Raw genomic sequence first — 21,955 nt, 5'->3', positions numbered from 1 at the left:
ATGGCACGGCTCAGTGGTGGCAGGAGGGAGTACTGAGATTTTCCTGATACCACTCTTTTAAGGAGATGTAAATGCAGATCAGATTACAGCGTGTTCTTTAAAAACAAACTACTTCAAAACAAAAACAAATCTTGCAAGAACTTCAGTGTTGTTCACTGGTGCCCAAAAGGAAAGAGGAATGTTCCAGATGACGAGTCATCAGCTCAAGTGCTGCTTTTATCTTAACCTACAATGGTATATAGGCAGGTGTTTACATGCCTCCAAAAATCCTAGGCAATGCATGGAAAGAGCTTAGACCTTAATCATCTTTTCATGTCATAACAGCCCTTTGTCTTTCGCATTTGAGAAATTTTTGGAGCCTCTCTCAAGAACCTTCTTTCATATTAGGGCAGGCAGGTGAATGTGCAGGAGAATCTATTTTCCGCTGAGCGTTGCTCTGAGATGGGAGATGCTTCAGGTGGTTCTGTGGCCTTGAGATGTATAGAAATGGCCAAGGAGAAGAGAGGAGCCTTTGCACTTTAGTGACAGAAAATTCAGGAAAGATGCAGGTTTCCAAATTACAATTGGCTATGAAGGCTAGTAGGGGCTTCCTGTACTGAGATGTCAACTTGCATAGAGTTATGTTTTAAGTCAAGTAAGTTCTGAAATGATTGGAAACATGAAATCAAGTGAATACATGCCGGCATATACATGCATATATTTAAATACAGTTTATGTAGGTGACGAATACTTCAGGGTTCTTTGATGTGGAGCCATAGCCTCAGTTGGTGTAAATTAGCACAGGTTCATTGAAGCTATGCCTGTTTGTACCAGCCTGGGGATTTGATGCAAGATATCAGAGTAAGTGCATTGATAAAGATAAGTCTTGTCACATCCATAACGTGTCACTTCTTTCTGTTGGAGCCTGATGGCATTAGGACCTGTACAACAATGTAGTGTTTTAAAATGTTGAGTTTTTTTTTTATTACCCAGACATTTGAAATGCACCATCTGAAGCTGAAGAACTGGTGCTTCGAGAAGATGCATTAGTGGTTCCTTTAAGATAGCTAACACATAATAGATGTGTACATCATAGGCTGTGTAGAGAAACTGTAAATTCTGTTTAATTCAGTGTGGTATGAATGAATTCTTGTGAAGCATTCAGAGGAAAAATGTTACTTGCTACACAAAAGTAGAGCCTGAATTTCTAGTAAAGAACTGACAAGAGAATCAGAGCTTGTGTGAAGAAATCTGTGCTCCTACATTTGCAACAGTGAAAGGTTTTACTGAACAACTTTGTAATTTACAAAGTATCCCTTTCAATTCAGTTTGTAATAATCCTGGAAGTGTTGCCTGAAAAAGATGACCCACTTTGTTTACCAGAATGCAACACTAAACCAAAAACAGACTGATGGTGTTACGACAATTCTTACGTTTCGAAAAGGAAAAGAACACCGAGGCCAAGAATCTTGTTTGTGAGATTATTTTGTGCTGCTCACGACTGAGAATAATAACTGCACTGTTATGCTGGAGGGGAGTTAGAGGTTGGCTTCCTCACATTTTCCCCATGCTTACACCCACTGCAAGAGAAGAGAAAATACTGCAAGGAGCTGAAGACATGAAGCAATCAGTGTCGAATATGAAAGCTACAAACAGGACACTCTAAATGGAAGTGATTTAGCTGATGATGAGTGTGTTCAGTGCTTGGTTCTTCAGAAGGGAATTTTCTCTTGCTGACTGTGCAGCTGATACCACCATAGGATTTTTATCCTTGCATTTTTCTTGACTGCAGGTTCTTTATTCATATAGGAAAAATAAAATATCCTTATTTCTACTTATTTTAATTTGGTTTTGAAACCTCTGATAATGAAATACCCTGTTAAGTGAAAGCAGATGAGGAATGTAAAGTGAAGAGAAGGGTTTGTGTTAAAGCAATGAGGAAAGTCCTTTGGCCTCTGGTCTGAAAAGCTTGAATACAGCATCACAAAATGTATTTTGAAAAGCCACGATTTAGACTGAAATTAGGTATTTTATCCTGAGTCTACACCTGTCTGAAGATAGAGCAGTCCATAGTTAAAATATTGGTAGCTGAGAGCGTGCTCAAGTGACGAACCCTTCTCAGGGATGTGTTCTGCTGCTTTGTGCGCCTTGGGGAGGCAAAAGACATTAACAGCAAGAGTGCTGAAGGAAGGAAAGCACTCAGAGGGAGTTCTGTCCAGCCCGTGTCCAGTCATCTTCTTACAGTACTTGTGTTTTTTCTTTAATAATAAGCACAGGGTAACTACTATGCATCTTCCATCCTGAAGGATAAGGCACAGCACTTATTGAAGAAAAAAAAAGGCTGTCTTCTAAAAAAAAGTTGAATAACTTAGTTGAAAAAATCATAATTTTCTCACAAATAACCCTTCTGTGCCATATGGTTATTTTTATACAGTAAAGTACTGTGCAGAGTGAAAATATCAGCGTATTACTCAGTGTAGTAAGACACAGCAGAATCACTTCACCATGCTCTTAATTAGAAATACTAATTTTGGAAGCTTTTACCTTCTTGCACTTTCTAAGCAGGGAGGTGGGAAGGTTTTCAGGTCAGTTTGAGGCCAAGCTCAGGTGATGGATAATCTTGGAAGTGCGATGTGCTGGGTTCAGGAGTGCCAGGCTCTGCTGCTGGCTGTCAGACACCACAATTTGCCTGTTTGTAGAACGAGCTGCAGAGGTCCCTGCTCATAGCGTAGGAGTTGGACTAGATGACTTTTAAGGATCCCTTCCGACACAAACAATTCTGTGATTCTATTATTTTGTGGTCTTGGGAGTAAGACCTCCTAGTGTGTAGTTCATCATGTAGTTCGGTCTGTTGTCAATGAGAACCAGTCCCCACTGTCACTTTGCAAATAGCAGTAGATTTTGAAGGCAGCGCTCATTCAGAAAGCTTGTGCTGCTGGAGCTAATTCAGCTCCAACTGTCTGCCTGCTCTCTGACTCTGTCAGGGTACCTTTTAGTCAGGGTTTTGATGGTGTTCAAATTATGGTAATGCTTGTAAACATCCGAATGGCAAGAAAACAGTTCAAATTGCTTTGTCAGAAGGAAATGTACAAAGGAATGAAATTTAACTGATAGCTTGCACATAGAAACATTGTCTCTGAGCTTTAATATTTTTTTTGCAGTTAATTTTTTTTTTTTTTAATCTAAGTTACCGTATTTAAATAATATATATTTTCTTTGTTAGACTACTGGCTTGTAAGTTCATTAATTCATAATAAGTAAGACTTTTATCTAGAAGGTCACATGCTTGTGACTACAGACGAGATTAAGGTGCTGGATTGCTCTCACAAGAACTCTATGTGGATTACAAAATAAGTTAATGGGTAAATAAAATGGGCCATAATGGCAAAAGCAATGATCTTTAAAAATCAAGTTACATAAAAGCAAGAAGAGCTGAAGCTGCACCACAGAACTCCTCGTGAACCGAGAGATTGTAGGAGTTGCGGAGCGCAGCCCGAGGAGGAAGGAGCACCCTTCCAAACCAACTGGAAAAAAAATTCTGGGAAATCTGCATTCAAATACAGTTCCTGGAAAGCTTGTCCCTTGCTCTTTTCAACTGAAAATTCAGACTTGGCCTCACGTTGGTGAGCACAGGCTGAAATTCCTTCCCCTTACTACCAGGAGGTTTGGATGCCGGCAATGAGCGCTCCTCAGGCAGGCGTGTGGTGAACGCTGTCCTCCGACCAGTTTGCTCTCTGCCCCGCTGCCTGCCTTTCCTCCAGTTAAACAGCAGAGATGGCAGCTCCCTCTCAAGGCTGCCCTGTGCCTGGGCACCTTCAGGGGACAGGGATTTCTGAGGGGAAAAGGGGGAAAAGCAGGGACGTTGCCTGTGTGTGCTGGGTGGGAGATGAACAGGTGTTTTTTGTGTGCTGTGTTTTGTTTTAGTCAATACTTACATCATGAACGCGCCGTATGTTTAACTAACTGGATTTGAGTGGTGTGCTTTGCTTACACTTTGAATTGTTTTTCCTAGGAAAGCCTGTTTAGGGAAGTAGAATCATGCTGCTTTAATTTCTCTGGTAAGCACTGGGCTTCTCTGGGACTTCTTCTCATGGTAGAAGAATTCAGTAAGCGCTGTGGCTAGCAGCCCTGAGCAAAATCAAACTAGCAAACAGTGAAGAAAAACAAATAACTGCATGTTGAGCGCACTGAGTATAGCAGGGCTGTAAGATGCTCTTGGCAGCCTGTGCCTTTCTCGTGGGCCTGTATCTGGTGTGCAGCTGTGCGGTGAGAGCTGTTGGTGTGGCTGAGCCCCCATGAACAGAGCTGGTTGTGGTGGGGTTTGGGTGGCTGTGAGGAGAGACCGGCCAGGACCTGAATCAGGAAAGAGGAGGTGGATTAATTAACACGTGCATAATGACTATTTTACATGGGAATTGAAAACAGCTATAGAGTAAAAATCTGAGTAGAGAATCAGTAAGTTAGTATGAATGAATGTGCAGCTAGAAAGGATAGAAAATAAATAGCAGCAGTAAAGCAACTTACAGGAAAAATAGAAAAAAATGTGTAATACTGTGTATACAAGGTGAAATTTTACCTATGGTGATGATTTAAGAAACCAGAAGACAAAGTTCACGTGGCACGTGTTTTAAGACCTGTCCATTGACCGATTTTTAATCTTGATACTAATTTTTAAATTTAAATTTATTGGTTACTAATGGCATTTTCCAGGTTTCTTCTAGATCTTGGATACTGGTCTTACGTGAGGAGGAATATGGCAGATGTAAATGTGGCTGTGAATTAGTTTTATATTTAAGGAGGGGAAAGCTGGGAGCTACTTTAGAAGAGTGAGGAGTCACTCACAGAAATGTGCAGTGGTGGGGTCTTTGAGATGATTTGGTGAGCAATATATGGCAATATATAAGGATTTATAAGAAAGATGCTCTGGCCCAAGCAGTCTGCATGGCCATACTTAAAGGAACTGCACATTCAGGTGCAGAGGCTGCACTAAGGTGTATCTGGTGCATGTGACAATTGCTGGCCCAGATTTTGCTTGCTGCTGTAGAACTTTGTTATATTCATGCTGCTGTATTTTAAAGCCTTTCTCATCTGGGGGCAGTGAGTGGAAACCTGAGTAATTAATGTCCTTCAGCTGCAGTGAAACCTGGTGGTGAAATACAGTTTTGCTTTGTGTGTGTAGCTCTGGTATTTTCTGGAACTGAGTTGTTTGTTCAGCTATTACATGCAAACATCTTTTACATAGGTGTGCAAAGAATCGGTTCCAAAATTGTCACTGAAGCACTGTTTTCTGTGTATAACCTGCATTAGATTGCTTTCTGCTACTGTATTCCATGGCTAGAAACACAAAATGGAACTGAATGCCTGGTAGTGAAATTGGGCAGGAAACATCATACCTGAAAATGCAGGCAATTTCCTGCCTAGCATGGGCATTTCTGATATTTTCATTGCATGCATAATCCCCTCTTCCACTGTGATGATCTTCTGAATCTTTAGGTGCTTTCATGTGCAACAGACCAAAGGTTGTGATAAATATCTTAAGTTTTTGATGTTGATCTTTCTTAATAAGAACTCAGGTTCCTGTTGCACTTACAGGGTTGTATTTCTGTTGCTAAGATGAAGATTTTTAAACATAGGCACTCTTGAAAATCTCTTATATAATTTATTCAAACCTATTTTGAACTGGTTCACATTGTACTGTTAGGAGTCCTCTTCCCTGAGCTCCCTTTTATTCTAGCTGAGAGAGTGCACTTCAGAAATGTATTTTCTTTATAGGAGTTAAACGTCCTTTAATTGACTACGCTGACATTTTCTGGCAGCTACACAGTGTGCTTTTTAATTTATTTTGTGCAACTGGAAGTAACAAAGCTTAGATTTGCAATAGCATAGGGTTTTGTTTTATTTTTTGCTTTCTCATATTTGGTGACATCCCATGTTGAGGCAACTCTGACTTCACTTGGTAATTAAACTTCATTTATGAAAGACCTTTTTCCCATTAATTTGATCCATTAAAGAAATGCTCTTTGAAGCTGGAGGTTAATCTTCCCATTTAAATTGCTGGGTTTTACCCAGATTAGTTACAGCTTAGTTTTCAACAACAGCTAAAAATAGTAAAGCGTTCTGCTGTACAGTTTAAATATCTATCTATAGAAGTAGCCTTTCTCGTAAGGAAATATATAGTAAGAGGGAGACCTGGGTCTGCTGCTGGGACATCACCGTTCCAAACGTTTGGGCTTTCCTTAAATTTTACCTACTGTAACACAGGCAGTACTTGGTTCACTTGCTCTGGCTTTCATTTTTAACAGCAGCACTGTGAGCTTGATTTGAGCAATATTCAAGTCAGTAATCAGTAATTTAAGGGCTGTGAAGGGTTCTGACTTCTTTGTTGAAATCTGTGCTGAGTGTCCTAAAACCAAACATCTAGAATCCAGCTGAAATGTTTTCAAGAACATGGAGCTTTCAGAGAGAAAACAAATGCATGAAAAGGACTATCTCCATCTCCTGCGCTGCCCTTCCCGACTTTTCTTGGTTACTTTTGATCCTGACAAGTGCTCAGACTCGAGTACATAGCGTTATTGCTACAGCACAACTTTAGGTAAAAAGTGCTGTCTGCAGTTAGAAGGGAAGCTAAAGTAAAGCTCTGGCATTCATGCCAATGGGAACCAATTACTTCAAATAATTCTATAGTAGAAGGAACTGTTTGCAAGTGAAGGGATCTTGAATGAGTAGCTGACAAAGAAAAATAGGAGGTATAAAGGTTAAACTGTTTAAGTAAGCATAATTACCTGTATTACTTTTGTCAGAGGCAGAACCCGTGGTCATAGAAAAAGGACAGAATTGGGAGTGGTTTTTCACCTCCACCTTTAGTTTTCCACTGAGAGAAAAGATACTTGAGGCCTGACTTCAGTAAGAAATGTTTAATCCATTCAGTTTTAAATAGCTAAAGTATTTTTTCAGTACCATTAAAGCTCAGGCTTCTCGTAGTGACTTTCAGGATATACCTGTATGTCCAGGGCCTCAGGATTCTTAGGCCAAGACATCCATTTCTCAGTCTTCAGGTTGACACCGAGTGCAGAGATATCTGCAAGATAAGAGAGATCACCGGTTACTCCATGCTGCACTTCTGATAGTCACAGAAACTGATAGACTTTGTGCATGTCAGGAATCTGTACTAAGATAATCACAAGTTAATTATCAGAAGGCCTCAATTTGTTGGAAGAAATCAAGTTAATTTTACAAGACATTCACACTTGCAGGGTCAGCCCTGAAAGCACGATCACTTGGATATTTCTGCACAAACTAAGCAGGTTCTCTGGCTGTTGCAAGTAGCACATGATTTATGTATATATTTAACTGCTTCCATTGAATCTGGTTCCTCATTTCCCTGGTAATATCAGCTTGTGAGTCACTTTCTTCTGTCACTCACAGTACCTCTCATAAGATGATGTGCTAATTAAAAAGTTATATTATTTTTGCACAGGTCCACAGACATAGCAAAGATGATTTGGTAATGGTCTACGGAAATTAGAAATGTGTCATTCCTAAACTGTTGGTAGCAAATATAATACAATATAACAAGGGTCTATTTTCTGCCATCTTCAACTAGTAACACTTGGTCTCTTCATGATTACGTTCAAAGGCACATGCTTTGAATTATAACAACAGTATTTATAGAGATACATTTATCTTTCATGCAAGTAAATGGGGGAAAAAAGAGGATCTACAACGCAAAAGCATAATGTATTACTTTCCATAGTCCATTTAAAAATAAAAGCACATTTAACTGCAGTGACCCAATTTCCACTGATGTGGATACAGGAAGAAGGGACAATTATTGGCATTATCGAATGGCTGAGGATGATGGTTGTTTTTATGTCTGCTGCCAGTGAGCTGTCCTCTACTTGATGTGTTCTGGGGGAGGCAATGGAAGAGGATTCAGTGGGAAAAGAGAAGTGGGAAAGGGACTTTTCCAAACACTTGAAAAGCAGGACACCTCATGGTAAATTTGCTTATCTGACCTGTTTGGCAGGCTTTGTAAGGATGATGGCTTTAGCATGTAAGGAATGAGGTGGTACAAAGGGAAGAGCTTGGAGAGTGTAAATGGTATTACTAGAGCATCACGCTGGAGATAATGTGAACTGTAGCATTTTGGGGGGAATTTAGGGGTTGGGGGTAAACAGGTTTTGGAGGCTAGAGAGGCGGAAGTCAGTGTTCAAGATAAGGACTGAAAGAGCTGTTTTGAAGAACTGACTTTTCGTGGTTCTGCATCTGATTTTGGCAGCAGAACTATATACACAGAATTGCATTTAAACATGTAAACTGAAGTCTGAAGTTGATTCAACTTCAGGAACTGATTAATTGGCTACAGGGCAGCTTAGACTGTTCGACATTTAACTTAAGAGAATTTTGTAGCTTTTTATATTGATCCCAAACCTTTTTAATACAGGATTAGTTCTGAACGCAGGAAAGAGAAGTCAAGAGATGCAGCTAGATGCCGAAGAAGCAAGGAATCAGAAGTGTTCTATGAACTTGCTCATCAGCTGCCCCTTCCGCACACTGTGAGTGCCCACCTTGACAAGGCCTCCATTATGAGGCTGACCATCAGCTACCTGCGCATGAGGAAGCTGCTGGATGCTGGTAAGTGCAGAACTTGTCAGCACAACCTGGAAAGGGGCTGGATGTATACTGAGGGAGAATTTCTGAAACCAGTCAGCAGTTTAAAAGGAATTAATAGTATTTTTGTCAGTTAGACTTTCCTTAAGGTAGAAAGCTTACTGGTGGACGTATGAAAGCAATCTCACTCTGATTTTCTGAGATTTATGATACCATTACTAGACCTTGAATTTAATTGATCACTTAGATAAGTAAATGATAACTGCTTTTGAACAGCCCTGCAAGACTGGTTCCTTGCAGACTGGTGCCAGAAGTCATTTCTGATGACAAGTGAAAAATGACTAATATTTACTTTAATAAAAATTTATGGTCTCTCGTAGGTGAGCTAGAGACAGAAGCCAAAATGGAGAAGGAGCTGAACTGTTTCTACTTAAAAGCTCTTGATGGATTTGTTATGGTGCTTTCTGAGGATGGGGACATGATTTACATGTCTGAAAATGTGAACAAGTGTATGGGACTCACTCAGGTGAAATACATTTCCTAAGACTGTTTCACTTCTGTAAAAAGTTGTTACACTTGTGTATATATGAAGTTAGACACCCGTATACCTCTTATTTTGCAGTTCGATTTGACGGGGCACAGTGTATTTGATTTCACTCATCCATGTGACCATGAAGAGCTGAGAGAAATGCTTACACACAGAAATGGTGAGAAGAAAAAACAATCTCTAATTTACTTATGGATAGTTCCTCTTGGCACTAGAATAGATGGATATCTGCCAGATAAAGGCATAGAGAACAAATTGGTATGTTTTTCTGCTTAGACCACAAAGTTAGTCTTCCAGAGATACTAACAGATATAGCTGGAATGTTTTGGAAATATTGTAATTGCAGGTGACACGAGACTTCATTAGCACTCTTTAATCTAAAAATTAATGACTGAAATTGTTGAGGGTTGAAAGAATTAGCATGCATACAGGAATGAAATGAGTTTAGATGAAAGTTGGGTGAGAATGATATGGAATGATTGCTATAGAAAAATACAAAGACATTGAGTTGATGTCTGTCTTGATCTCAGATAGCCCGTACAGGACTACTTAAAAGCAAATGGTTTCTTTCAGAAACTTGTGGTGCAAGATTCAGTATGTAGAGATGATGGGAACACAGAAAAAACTAATTGGGTAGTGGTCTTACAGATATCAAATGCTCTTTCACAGAATCACAGAATCACAGAATGACCTGGGTTGGAGGGGACCTCAAGGATCATGTAGTTCCAACCCCCCTGCCTAGCAGGGCCACCAAACATACACCTTTACTAGATCAGGTTGCCCAGAGCCTCGTCCAATGCTCTTTCCTTGGATAAGAATAGAGAAGAACACTTGGAAAGCCCCATAAAGCAACTGTTAATTCTGGGCTTGGGATTTATGCTTCACTGCACCTTTTAATTGGTGCATGAAATTGGTATCTTTTCAGATTTCAGACTTTTTATTTCTCCATGTAAGGGAATAGAACACTGTATTCACATATGCTGTACACTTTGGGATTTAACAAATGCCCAATGAATTACTGCCTTTAAATCTTCTGAAGGTTTGTTAATGACTATAAAGACTTGGCAACATGCATGCCTCCAAACAAATCTTCTTTACTTGGTCGTAATAAATCTAAAATTGGACCTCTCTAATTCCTGTTCCCTCAAACAAGAGGGTTATATGAACTTTGAATCTAGATAGTGATTAATTACCACACTGCAGGACTGACCTCTATTTTCTTTTATCACTGTTTAGTTTAACAGAAGTGACTAGGTACTGTATTGTTGTGTTAAGGCCCTGGCTTTGACTTTTTAAGCATTCTCTAAACTTCTCAGCCCCTAATACTGAAGCACAGTTGTAAAGCTATATCAGACATCTTCCCTGCCTTTGTAATAAAATAATGCATCTGGAGGGATGCATTATTACACTAAAGCAGTGTAAAAGCTGGTCTGGTGCAAAAGCATATTCTTAAACGTAGTGAGTTTCATGCAGGTGATGTGTAGCTGTCTAAATTGACCAGACTGGAATACGGTGTCTGGAAAGCATTATTACAAAATCTGTTTTGCAAATGAAGCTAGCAGACAAAAGTCTACATTGCGCTAATAATACATTTTTATATTTAATAGTATTCCCAAGTTGCATTTTACTGCACCTCTTACATCAGTGGAATTATTTTGATTTGAGTATTAAAAAATCCTCTTGGGGATTGTGCAGGTGCAAATGAATACAGCTCTGATTGGCAGAAACTGAACTACATTCTGATGTTTTGGGAGGCTGCATTTTAACTTTCCAAGCTGGCTGTTATAAAAATAATGTCCAGTGCTGACCAAGACTTCAGAAAATTCCTCCATCTTTTACAGCTGCTTCTTAAAGCAGAGCCCTAAGCATCGGCATTTAATAACAACGACATTTTGATCTTCAGCTATGAATGTCTAGATTGGTTTTTAAAATATATCATGAAATAAGCTATGGTTATTTCTCTGAACTCTGCATTACTTTTTCCCCCTTCTTTTAAGGATGTTCTAATGCAGCGTAGAGTAGGCTCGTCCCCATTAGTTTTTGCATCTGCAAGCAATAGACAAAGCAGTGTAGTGGCTGTTATCTGTAGTGCACTTTTTTTCTGATGATTTCTGCCAGGCTCGTAGTTCAGACTACCAAGACTAATTTCATTGCAGTTGCTGTCCATGTGGGACAATCAAACCATTATATAAGCTCAGATCAGAAGCAAGCTCACATGTTCTGAACTTCTATGCTGTATCTTAATTTGGTCCCCACTCTAAGCATCCCTCTGCGAGATTGCTTTGTTCCACACCTCCTTGTCCTAGGTGCTTTATTGCCTTTGTCTGTGCACAGCTGAGCTGCTTGCAGCATTCCTGAGAGGATCAGTATGTTTTCTGTGCCCAAATTAGGCTGTTTGGTTTTTGAATAGCCGAACTAGTAATTGACTTTGGAAGGTTGTCCCCTGTAAAGGCAAAAAATTTTTTAAAAAATAATAATAATAAAAAAAAATCTAGAGCCTGCTGCTAGCAAGCAAGACTAAAAAAGTTAATACTGCTAATATTAATTTGTATCAGAATTTCTCGACTTTTTTCAAGAATGCAAATAGCATGTTTAAAAACCTGGTGCCTGCTTACTCTGAGAATGCAAATCACCATGGAAATACTCAGATGTGTTTAAATAGTTGAGCTATTAATTCACAATTTAAAGACTTAAAATACTGTAGTCCTGAAGAGATTTGGGCCCCAAGCACCCATGAGTTCTGTTTTAATGCAAACCAGCCTGAAGTGCTTCTCATACTGTATATGCTTTTCTTGACTCCTATCACAGTTTTAAAATATATTACATTTTACACCAGTTGTCTTTTTCCTGGAATTGTCAAGTTGACTACAAATATAACAGTGACATTAAAACATTGAAACTTCTTTTTTTTTCTTTATTTCACAGCAAAACCCTTCCTGAAAAGCTTTATTAATCATAAGCACTGATGGTTTTCAGTCTTTAGTTTTCTTTAGCTCTACTACACAGGTAGTTGAGTTGTGGTTTTATTTTAATGCATTCAGAAGATGATCCATGAGCTCAAGAACTGGTAACTATTTCCTTTTGCTAGGTCCTGTGAAAAAGGGCAAAGAGCAAAACACGGAGCGCAGCTTCTTTCTCAGAATGAAGTGTACACTGACCAGCAGGGGAAGAACAGTGAATATAAAGTCTGCTACATGGAAGGTAATGAATGCAAAGGGCTACTTGCATGGGTTGGCAGCTTCCTCTTCAGATGTCATAACTTACTGTATTTCAACACTTTTCACTTCATGTAACTTGAGGTTGAGTTTCAGTAAGTATTTAATTTAACGACTGTGCTTCAATATGCTGAATTTTAATGCAGAATACAGCAGGGGAGGTAACTGAAACAATGTTTAAAATTAGTTTTTCAAAACTCTTTAATTCTCCATTTTAAATTAGAGGTTATTCATTTGTTGGAAATTATAATTACTAAATGCTTGCGTAAAGCCGCCTCCTCTGAGGGAAAAATACCTGACGCCATTTATACTGATACTCCACTCCTTTTGATTCAGCTTTGTAAATCCGACGTTTGAGGTTCCTCTGAAGGACTCATGTGTTGTTCTTTCTGAAGTTGCTGGCTATCCCTTTTGTAATAACTAAAGGAACCCAGTCTGATAAGTGTCTGAGATGAATGCATTTTTATTTTTTCCTTCAGGCAGCCTTTTATTGTATGAAGTGTCATTACAGTTAAAAATATTCTTTTTAACTGAAGCTTAGTTACTCTTGATCAAATAATTTCTTTCTTCTTTGCTGTACGCGAACAATTTCTACTTCAGATTTCTTTTTTTAAAAGGGGAAAATAAAAAATGCAAACCTTCCCATCTTTTGAAGAACGTATTTGATTTCTTCTTCTAACATCGCTTCTGCAGAAGATCTAAAATGGAGGCTGACACTATTAGCATAACTCTCAGGTTGACATAGTAGGATGCCTGTTGCTGAGACAATTGTTTACAGTGTAATGAATTTAACTTTGAAAGAAATTGACAGGAAAGCAGAAACTTCTGGCATTGCTTCTGCAGACACAAGAGAGGAAGAATCTGGCAGCAAGTGTACTAACAGCCTGTGTAAGATGAGGAGAACTGGCTGTATTTTAACAATCGGTTTGAGAGCACTATTGTGTTCCTGCTGTTGATAACACTAAGCATAGAGAGGTGGGGAGGGGGGTACTTCACTCTGTGTGCACTAATGAAAAGTGCGTCTGTGTTGTCTGACAGAAAGCAATCTGGTCTCTTTTTAAGTGTAACTGTCCCACAGGTACTGCACTGCACTGGACACATACGTGTATATGACACGTGCAATAATCAAACTCACTGTGGCTACAAGAAGCCTCCCATGACGTGCTTGGTGTTGATATGTGAACCAATTCCTCACCCATCAAACATTGAGGTCCCCTTGGACAGTAAAACGTTCCTCAGTCGTCACAGTCTTGATATGAAGTTTTCCTACTGTGATGAAAGGTAAAATATATTCTGTTCTTAACAGCTGCATTCACACAAATGAATGATTTGCAGGGGCTGTGTGTGTTGGCTAACGTGGGCCTCATGCTTTTACAGGCTTACTGGGTAATGTGATTATCTGCAAAACGGAGTTGTCAGTGAGATGCTGTGGCTTTTATACTGACTGAGCCAAACTCTTAAGTCTAAGGAGGGTGTAGGGTTATAACTTGTGAGTAATTCTTCAGTTAACTGCCTGTTCAAACTGGCCTTTAGTGTTGTGGCAACAATTCCATTGAAATGAGAAGATTTTTCTGGATGCTGAGAAAATGAAAAGGATTTGAGGATTGGTGGAGATGATGGTGCAGTTTATGGCCCAAAAAGAGTACATATATAATATCTGTCAAGGCACATTTTGCTGCTTTCTCATTCTTTTGTCAGATCAGCACCTGCTTTTTCCAGTCAGGAAAAAAAAAAAGGGCTTTGTTCTACTTTTAATGCAACGCATCTGCAGTTCAAAATGAGATTTTTGTATGATAATACATATATATGTCAGTGATGTAGTCATGTAGTCTAATACTCATCTTACTATCCTTTGGAAGCTCATGCTTGATAAATTTGAAAAAACAGATGTGAAGGAAATCACTGGTCTATTTTTTTTTAATTGGGTTCTATTTGTTACTGCCTGCTAAGACTTTTTTTTTTTTTAATATAAAAACAAATTTCTAATCAGTTACTGCAGTTAGATACAAAGGTATGTTAATGCAGGTTACTTTCTACTCTGTGCAATAACTTTACCTTTCTAAAGCTGGTGGTGGTACATAAAATGTATTATTTGGTGGGGATGTGCGTAGAGCAGGGCTGGTTGAATGCTTTTTCCTAGTTAGCCCTGCCCTCTAGGGGCTGAAGAAAATACTGTTTTCTTTGAAGGCCAACACTGAGAAGAATAAATCTGATTAATAATTTGTCTTAGTTGCATGGTTAAAACTGTTAAAGCATGTCTTTATTTTATTGTATTCTTATTTGTGTAAGCTGGATATTCTAGTCTGTAAGCAGCTTGTCTACTTTTAAGCAATAATGTCTAAAAAGCAGGGATTTACTTAATCCTGTCCATCACGGGACATGCTTTATAAATATTCAGTGAGAAGTAAAATCCCATGGCTGCTGAAATGTCTTGTATCTTATTAAAGAAGCATGAGGAAAAAAAAAGCAAACTCACAGTAAACCAGCACTGCTGGTAAAGTTTGTGGAAGAGACTCTTAAGTGCTCTGTGGATCTACAGGCATCCATGTGCTGCTCAACGGCTGCTTAGCAAATATTCTCTTGTTTTAAAGAATTACAGAGCTGATGGGATACGAGCCAGAAGAACTCCTGGGTCGTTCAATCTATGAGTACTATCATGCGCTGGATTCTGATCATCTGACCAAAACACACCATGATAGTAAGTGAAAAAGATGTATTTAAAGCTCTTGAAGCACAAGAAATGAGAGAGTGCTAGAGGAAAGCCATAGAATAACAGGGGTTTTCCTTTTAATTGCAGATATGAATCTGCAGAGAATACTTAGCTTGAAAACTGTTTTTTTTTTTTTTCCTGCCTGTAATTAAAGCTGATGACCATTCTGTTTTTAGTGTTCACAAAAGGCCAGGTGACAACGGGACAATACAGAATGCTTGCTAAACAAGGCGGCTACGTCTGGGTTGAAACTCAAGCAACTGTTATATACAACACTAAGAATTCTCAGCCACAGTGCATAGTATGTGTAAACTATGTGTTGAGGTAAGTTGAGTAAGAATTGCTATTTTTGTCATGATTTTTTTGAGTCAGATTCTGATTACATCTTTGACTTGCTGTGAATTTGATCCCTATTCACTATGCTACACTGCTAACTGTTTTTCCTACCAATTAGATTTTTGCTTAGAATACTGCTAGTCGTAGGACTAGGATTTAAAAAAAGACAACCACTTCTTTGATGTAGTGATATCAGTGGGGAGATCTCTGCAGGCAAACAAGTACAGGACCAAAGTGTTTTGGATTATCATGATAGAAGCATTTCAGAATTTGTGCACTGCAGACATTTATCTAATTTTTGTCCACAGTCTGGAACAGTTACATTCATTTGTAATTCTTAGTGATGGAGTGAGAGCAGCTATAGTGGTTTCCTATTAATCTTTTTCTTCCTTAGAATTGTTTTTACTGAAAGGTTCAACTTAGGGATTTTTCTGCAACTGTGGAATAATCCTATGTTAGTTTTTCACAGTTTTAGTGAATGTACCAGTATCAATCCATCAAGATATAGTACATCCATTTAAAAGAAGTAGAAGACTTTTAAGGAAATCACCAAAGTTTGTTCTACTTGCTATTTTTTACTCTCTTGATGCTTTCATGGAAGTAGTATGTCTGTCTGTTACCTTTTTGTGACACCAGATTTAGCCTGTTACAGTTGAGGAAACAATTTTTGTTTGTAAACACTTGCAACTTAGAAAATTGGGAAGGCCAAATGTTAACTGGTTTTTAATAATCTTCCTTTCTGTCTGGCAGTGGAATTGTTCAGAAGGACTTGATATTTTCCCTTGGACAAACTGAGTGTATGCTGAAACCGGTGGAGTCTCCTGAAATGAAAACGACCAAAATATTCAGCAAAGATGACCTGGATGATACCAACAGCCTTTTTGAAAAACTTAAGCAGGAACCAGATGCTTTAACTGTACTGGCTCCAGCTGCTGGGGACACAATTATCTCCCTAGATTTCAGCAGCAATGGTGGGTGTGTGTTTAAATTGGAGAGCATGCTAATCAGTAAAGTTTAGTATTTTACAGTAAACTCTGGAAAAAAACTTCCCACTTTCACTTGCCTAGTGATCTTTCAGCCACTGTTAAAATTTAATGAGGTCCGTAGACACACTCAGTATTTGTTACTTAGATTGATGGTCTCTTTTAATTTTTATAGAGTCTGATGAACAACAATGTGATGAAGTTCCTTTGTATAACGATGTAATGCTCCCCTCATCCAGTGAGAAATTGCAGAATATAAATATGGCAATGTCCCCACTACCTGCCTCTGAAACTACAAAGCCACTTCGTAGCAATGCTGATCCTGCACTCAATAGAGAAGTTGTATCAAAGCTGGAGCCAAACACAGAGACGCTCGAACTTTCTTTTACCATGCCTCAGGTGCAAGAGCAACCAACCAGCCCTTCTGATGCAAGTACCAGCCAAAGTTCACCTGAGGTTAGTTATGTAATTTGGATACACCGTCATTAAAATGTATGTGCTTGTGTTGAGGCTTGTAGAGCATATCTAGTTAAAGATGCACCCAAGGCATGAATTTAAAATTATTTCTAGGTTGTGAACTAGTTATGCTCATACTCTAAGGAAAAATACATTTTCACAGGGAGAATTAACTTTTCATAGAAGTGAGTCTTGCAAATATGTAGAACAGTACATGTGATAGAAAAGAAGTGCTTAAGATAGGTCTTTCTAGAAAAGGATGATTCAGAGTTGGCTTCTGTAAACAGCAAATTAGTTACAGGAAATTACTGCATAGGCTACTTCTGGGTTCTAACTAATCAAGTGCTTCCCAAATGGGTAAATAAACGTATATGTTTTCCTTTCCCATTTTAGTTTTATGCAGCCATAGATTAGAATTAGTTTTGGCATTCACACGTTTTTCAGAGAGTCTGTAGATACAATGCAAAATAACGTAACGATAGAAAGTTAAAACTGCACTCAAAATGTTTTCACAGCCCAGTAGCCCCAATGACTATTGCTTTGATGTGGATAATGACATGGCTAATGAATTCAAACTGGAATTAGTGGAGAAGCTCTTTGCAATAGATACAGAAGCAAAAAATCCATTCTCCACTCAGGTAATGTACATAAACTTGAAATTCAGTATCATCTTAGTGCTCTCAGCGTGCTTCTCATTTTGTTAAATGCATCCAGCAACCTTTTTCTTTTACACAGCGCTTTATTAAAAATAAATTGCGCAAACTTACTTTAAGGATTTGGTAAAAGGAAGAGGCTTAGCAGAGCCATGAAGTCATAACTGAGATGTTCTGATATAAATTTTACCTCTTATGTTCTCCAGGAGACTGATTTAGACTTGGAAATGTTGGCTCCTTACATCCCAATGGATGATGACTTCCAGCTACGCTCCTTTGATCAGCTATCTCCACTGGAAAGCAATTCTTCTGGCTCTCAAAATGCAGCCACCATTACCATACTTCAGCAGACTCAGACACCATCAACTGCTGCTGATGAAATAAAACCAGTGGCAGAACGTGTGGATGATGTGAAGGCACTAATTGTTCCATCATCTCCTGTCCATGTAATAAATGACACAAGTAGTGCCCCAGCATCACCTTACAGCGGGAACAGGAGTCGAACTGCATCTCCAATCAGAGCAGGAAAAGGAACATTGGAACAGACAGAAAAATCTTGTCCAGGAGCACCCAGTTTGATAACAGTCACACTGAACAAAAGGTATTTCAAAAGTGAAGCTCAAGCCCTAGTATTTATTCAAGAAATTAGATGTGATACACTTTGAAATACTGCGACTGATGTACATTATCTTCAACATTCTACATCAAAGTAGAAATTAAAATTTAAATCCAGACCACTTTTTTTTATATAGTAAGCTTCTCTAATTTCTCAGCAGCTTTTTTGCAGTAGCCCTTACATAAACATCTCATGCAATAGGCAGCTACTACATGCCAGCTGTGTTCATTATTTTGTTCTGCTCTTGTATGTGATGTATAGCCACTTAAAAAGACTGCAGCAGGCACTAAACAGGTAGTTATAACTACACAGCATTTCTGATGCTTTTCTTGTCTACTTCATTGAGGTGAGAGGCATCTACAGTCTGTGCTACACGTACTGCTTTTAAAATTGGCTATAATTCATGATGATGGACTATGGTATATGTAGCACATATTTATGATGACAAAATTCTACAAAATCAGAACATCGGACCTTTAACACAAAATTTATACACAAATACTCAGAAGACTTTTCCTCAATCTTCCCCCCCTCCTTTCTGTAGAAAATGAATTACTGAACTTTATGCTTTGTTTTTTTTGGTGGTTTTTTATGTACTTTTTTTTCCCCTAGAACTCATTCTGAGCTTTATAGAAAGATTAAATGCTAACACTTTCTGTGCTACTAGGCAATAATTGTTTAAATTAGTCAGTTACTAAAGAATACTAGTATAGTTCTTAAATTCAGTTCTGTCATGTTGTATTTGTCCACAAAAGAAGAATGGCTTGAGAACAGTAGAAACGTCTTAACAGCCTGAATCAATTTTTCTTAGATCTACTGCAATGGATGAAGAACTAAATCCAAAGATGCTAGCTTTGCATAATGCTCAGAGAAAACGAAAAATGGAGCATGATGGTTCACTTTTTCAGGCAGTTGGAATTGTGAGTTTTGTTTTACCATTTTAAAATATTCACTTTTAACCTTGCAATTTCTGACATGAGGCTTCAGTGCAGACTCCAGAGTTTAGCTGTTGGTGTGCAATGGAATCTTGGGATCAAAAATAACTGTTTGGGCTTGAAATTCCCTCCTATATGCAAATACTGTTTTAGTTCTTTTACTGTTGGTTGTTTCAAAGTGCCCTCTGTACCTAAGTGCATTTCTGGATTAGATAGAAGGTATTTGTGAACATACATGTGAGGAGGCGTGCTTCATTAGCAGAATAATGCGCAAATGTAAGGCAAAAATGTCGTATTTATTTCAATTCTGCTTTCAAACTCAGTTTTCATATTCACGAGCACCGGACAGTGTTCTTACACTTCTTATTCTTTCATTTCTCCTTGAGGCTGAGGTTTCTTTTTTAAATTTGGTCAGATAACAAGAACATCTGAACTACAAACTGTGAATTCACATAATCTAGACAACTTGCATTGCTTCCACATGAGTTCTCTCTCTCATTTATGATTGTGAGTACCGCATCGTTGTCCATCTAAGCTATTCAAAAGGAAATCTGTAGGTATTCTAAGACTTCTGTCACTTCACTGGTACTATTCAACTTGTTATCTTCTGTAAGGGTATTTTGTCTCTATGATCTTTGATTCTTAATGTCATTTTTTTTTTAGTAGTTTGAAATCTTGGGCTTTGCAATGATTTGCATCTCTCTTCTTGATTTCATTGCAAATTCCCACTTCTCTTAAGTTTCTACATGGTTAATTCTTGTCTTTTTCTACTGCATGGTAGCCTTCAACGTTTTGTTTCTCTAGCAGTCTATACATCTCCTAGATGTAGTCATCCATCATGTCTTACAGTGCAGGGTTACTTTTCCTCTGAATGGTTCACTCATGCGAGAAGTCACTGTATGCAGCCTTAGCACTGCTGTCCTCTGTGACAGCTGAGAAAGCATTAATACTTTTTTTTATTTTTGCTATGGGGTTAGCAGATTTAAAAAAAAAAACAAAACAAAACAACAAACATACTTATGCTATCGATCTTATTTGCTAAATGCTTTGCACTTTCATGCACGTTGTTCTGTTGCTTTCAGTAGCTCTTGTGAATTCACAGCTCTGCTACAAGTTTTGTTGCCTTTGGTTGCCTCTTTCTCATGCAGTGGTGCTACGGCTGTGCTATAGTGTTGTTGATACGTATTTCAAAGTAGCTGAACACAAGCAGTTCTGTACTAGCTACTGTAATGAACACGGACTTCTATGTTGAGAGATTTATTTTAAAGCTTGTAAGTTCGTATTTCACCCTTTGCTAAGCCTCCTTTCTGTATCTGATGAGCATTATAAATATCTTGACGGTTCCTGCACAGTCAGAAGCTGAATTTTCCACGTAGTGGGGGTCTTAGTTGCATTATTACAAGCAAATACTTTTGTCATCTGGTTTCTCTCTCCAAAATGAATTTCTCAGTGTACAAACCAGGCCTTGCAGATTCACAGAAGAAAAATTATATTAAATCCAGCCTTGTATCATACAGTGATTTGGGATTGTGCAAAAACTTGCCATGTCTTCCTGGCTATATGGAAGCAGTATTAATTACTGTGAAGAGTGAAAATAATTGAAGACAAAACACAGCTTTAGCTTTTCTGGAAAATGAGAGAATTAGATAAGGACAAGGTGTGCTACAGTAAGATTATGAAATAATGATCCAAATAATTAAAGCAGAAAAAAGTGAGTTATCTTTCTTCATGTGGAGGGCTGTAATGCATTCACGGTAGGAAAACAAAACAAAAGCCAGAACAGGAACAATACAGGTGACTTATCTTGCTATGAAATGCAGCTTCTGAGTTGTTTAACTCCTGTTATACAACTGTCTTTTTGACTTGCATGCATGTTTAATAACCTGAAAATGTGTCCTGTAATGGCAGCATTCTTAAACACTTTTTCCTCTTTCGCAACAGTCAGTGTTACTAACAAGGCAAAATTTTGCAGATTCAACCCCTTGTCACTCAGATGGTGTTTTTTCCTTCCATCCCATCTTTGTTTCAGTGGTGGCCTTTTCTTATCCTAATTATATGGAGCTTTTAAAGGCTTTCCGATCCCCCACAACTTGGAGGCTGCCATCAAAAGAATAAGTTAAGGAGCTGTTCTGCAATAGAATGGCTCAGAACTGCATTCCCTTAAGCCTTAGATTGGATGGCTTGGTGGCAACAACTGGTGCACAAGCAGAATTTACAACTTAAACGTAGATAAAATCCACTGAGTGAGGTGCCTGACTCTCCTGTTTACACTACTAATGCCAGTGCAGAAAACCATTAGACTCCAGTGGAAACCTGATAGTTACTCACATGAGAGCAGTGGTAATCAAATGGGTGTGTATGTGTACCTGTGCTAATCTTGAGCCTGGTATCTGGTGATAACAAGGATTCAGTAATTATTTTGTGTAAGGGAGGTAACCTCTTGAAATCTGATCCCATTTTTTAAAAGTAATTTTTAAGCCTACTATATTGAAAATATTTGATCTCAGTTCTGAGTGAAGTCCACTGTAAATTGTAATAAAGCCAACATCAGTGATAGGGAACCCTAGTTTGGCAAAAGGATGCAGACGGCCAGAAAGATGCACTATTCAATAAAGAAGTTTTTGTTTTACTTTCTCCTAGGGGTCTTTATTCCAGCAGACAGGTGACCGTGGAGGAAACGCATCGCTTGCTTGGAAACGTGTAAAGGCGTGCAAAACGAACGGTCACAATGGAGTGGAGCAAAAGACAATCATTCTACTATCAACTGGTTAGTATCTTTAAAACAAAATGTATGTAGAGGGGGGCAGGGGCTGTGAAAGAAAACTGATGCAAACATACCCAAGCTCATCTCATTCCTGAAAAAATCTGGGAGGAAAGTGAATAAAGTGCACTTTTTTCCTTCCCCTCCCTCTATA

General features: G+C 38.5%; 1 protein-coding gene and 1 long non-coding RNA gene across 7 annotated transcripts in view; one reads left to right on the top strand and one right to left on the bottom strand.

Moving 5' to 3' along the window:
• The window catches only part of HIF1A (hypoxia inducible factor 1 subunit alpha), a 30,693-nt gene that overhangs the window by 4,498 nt on the left and 4,240 nt on the right, over positions 1-21,955 (top strand). For 2 of the 5 annotated variants that reach the window (XM_031605315.2, XM_090141806.1), the window contains exons 2-14: positions 8,423-8,613; positions 8,970-9,115; positions 9,212-9,296; positions 12,225-12,337; positions 13,430-13,632; positions 14,943-15,049; positions 15,238-15,385; positions 16,148-16,368; positions 16,556-16,836; positions 17,352-17,474; positions 17,696-18,090; positions 18,917-19,025; positions 21,681-21,807. In XM_031605315.2, the coding sequence (XP_031461175.1) occupies positions 8,423-8,613; positions 8,970-9,115; positions 9,212-9,296; positions 12,225-12,337; positions 13,430-13,632; positions 14,943-15,049; positions 15,238-15,385; positions 16,148-16,368; positions 16,556-16,836; positions 17,352-17,474; positions 17,696-18,090; positions 18,917-19,025; positions 21,681-21,807 (2,249 nt within the window). Of the gene's footprint in view, positions 1-7,137; positions 7,976-8,422; positions 8,614-8,969; positions 9,116-9,211; positions 9,297-12,224; positions 12,338-13,429; positions 13,633-14,942; positions 15,050-15,237; positions 15,386-16,147; positions 16,369-16,555; positions 16,837-17,351; positions 17,475-17,695; positions 18,091-18,916; positions 19,026-21,680; positions 21,951-21,955 lie in introns of those variants that run through there. The other 3 variants (XM_090141808.1, XR_016467145.1, XM_090141807.1) reach the window with 3 other exon arrangements.
• Positions 2,636-21,955, bottom strand: part of LOC149917943 (uncharacterized) — a 25,445-nt gene continuing 6,125 nt past the window's right edge. Inside the window, exons 1-3 of one of the 2 annotated variants that reach the window (XR_016467146.1) lie at positions 17,680-17,767; positions 6,978-7,057; positions 2,636-4,332 (exon numbers count right to left, since the gene is read on the bottom strand). This is a non-coding gene — a long non-coding RNA (uncharacterized LOC149917943). Of the gene's footprint in view, positions 4,333-6,977; positions 7,058-17,679; positions 17,768-21,955 lie in introns of those variants that run through there. The other variant, XR_016467147.1, reaches the window with a different exon arrangement.

Source organism: Phasianus colchicus, chromosome 5 (assembly GCF_987193195.1).
Source record: "Phasianus colchicus chromosome 5, bPhaCol1.hap1.1, whole genome shotgun sequence".
NCBI classification, from domain to species: Eukaryota; Metazoa; Chordata; class Aves; order Galliformes; family Phasianidae; genus Phasianus; species Phasianus colchicus.
Note: the sequence above shows the minus strand (reverse complement) of the source record. Positions and strands in the feature narration are given on the sequence as shown.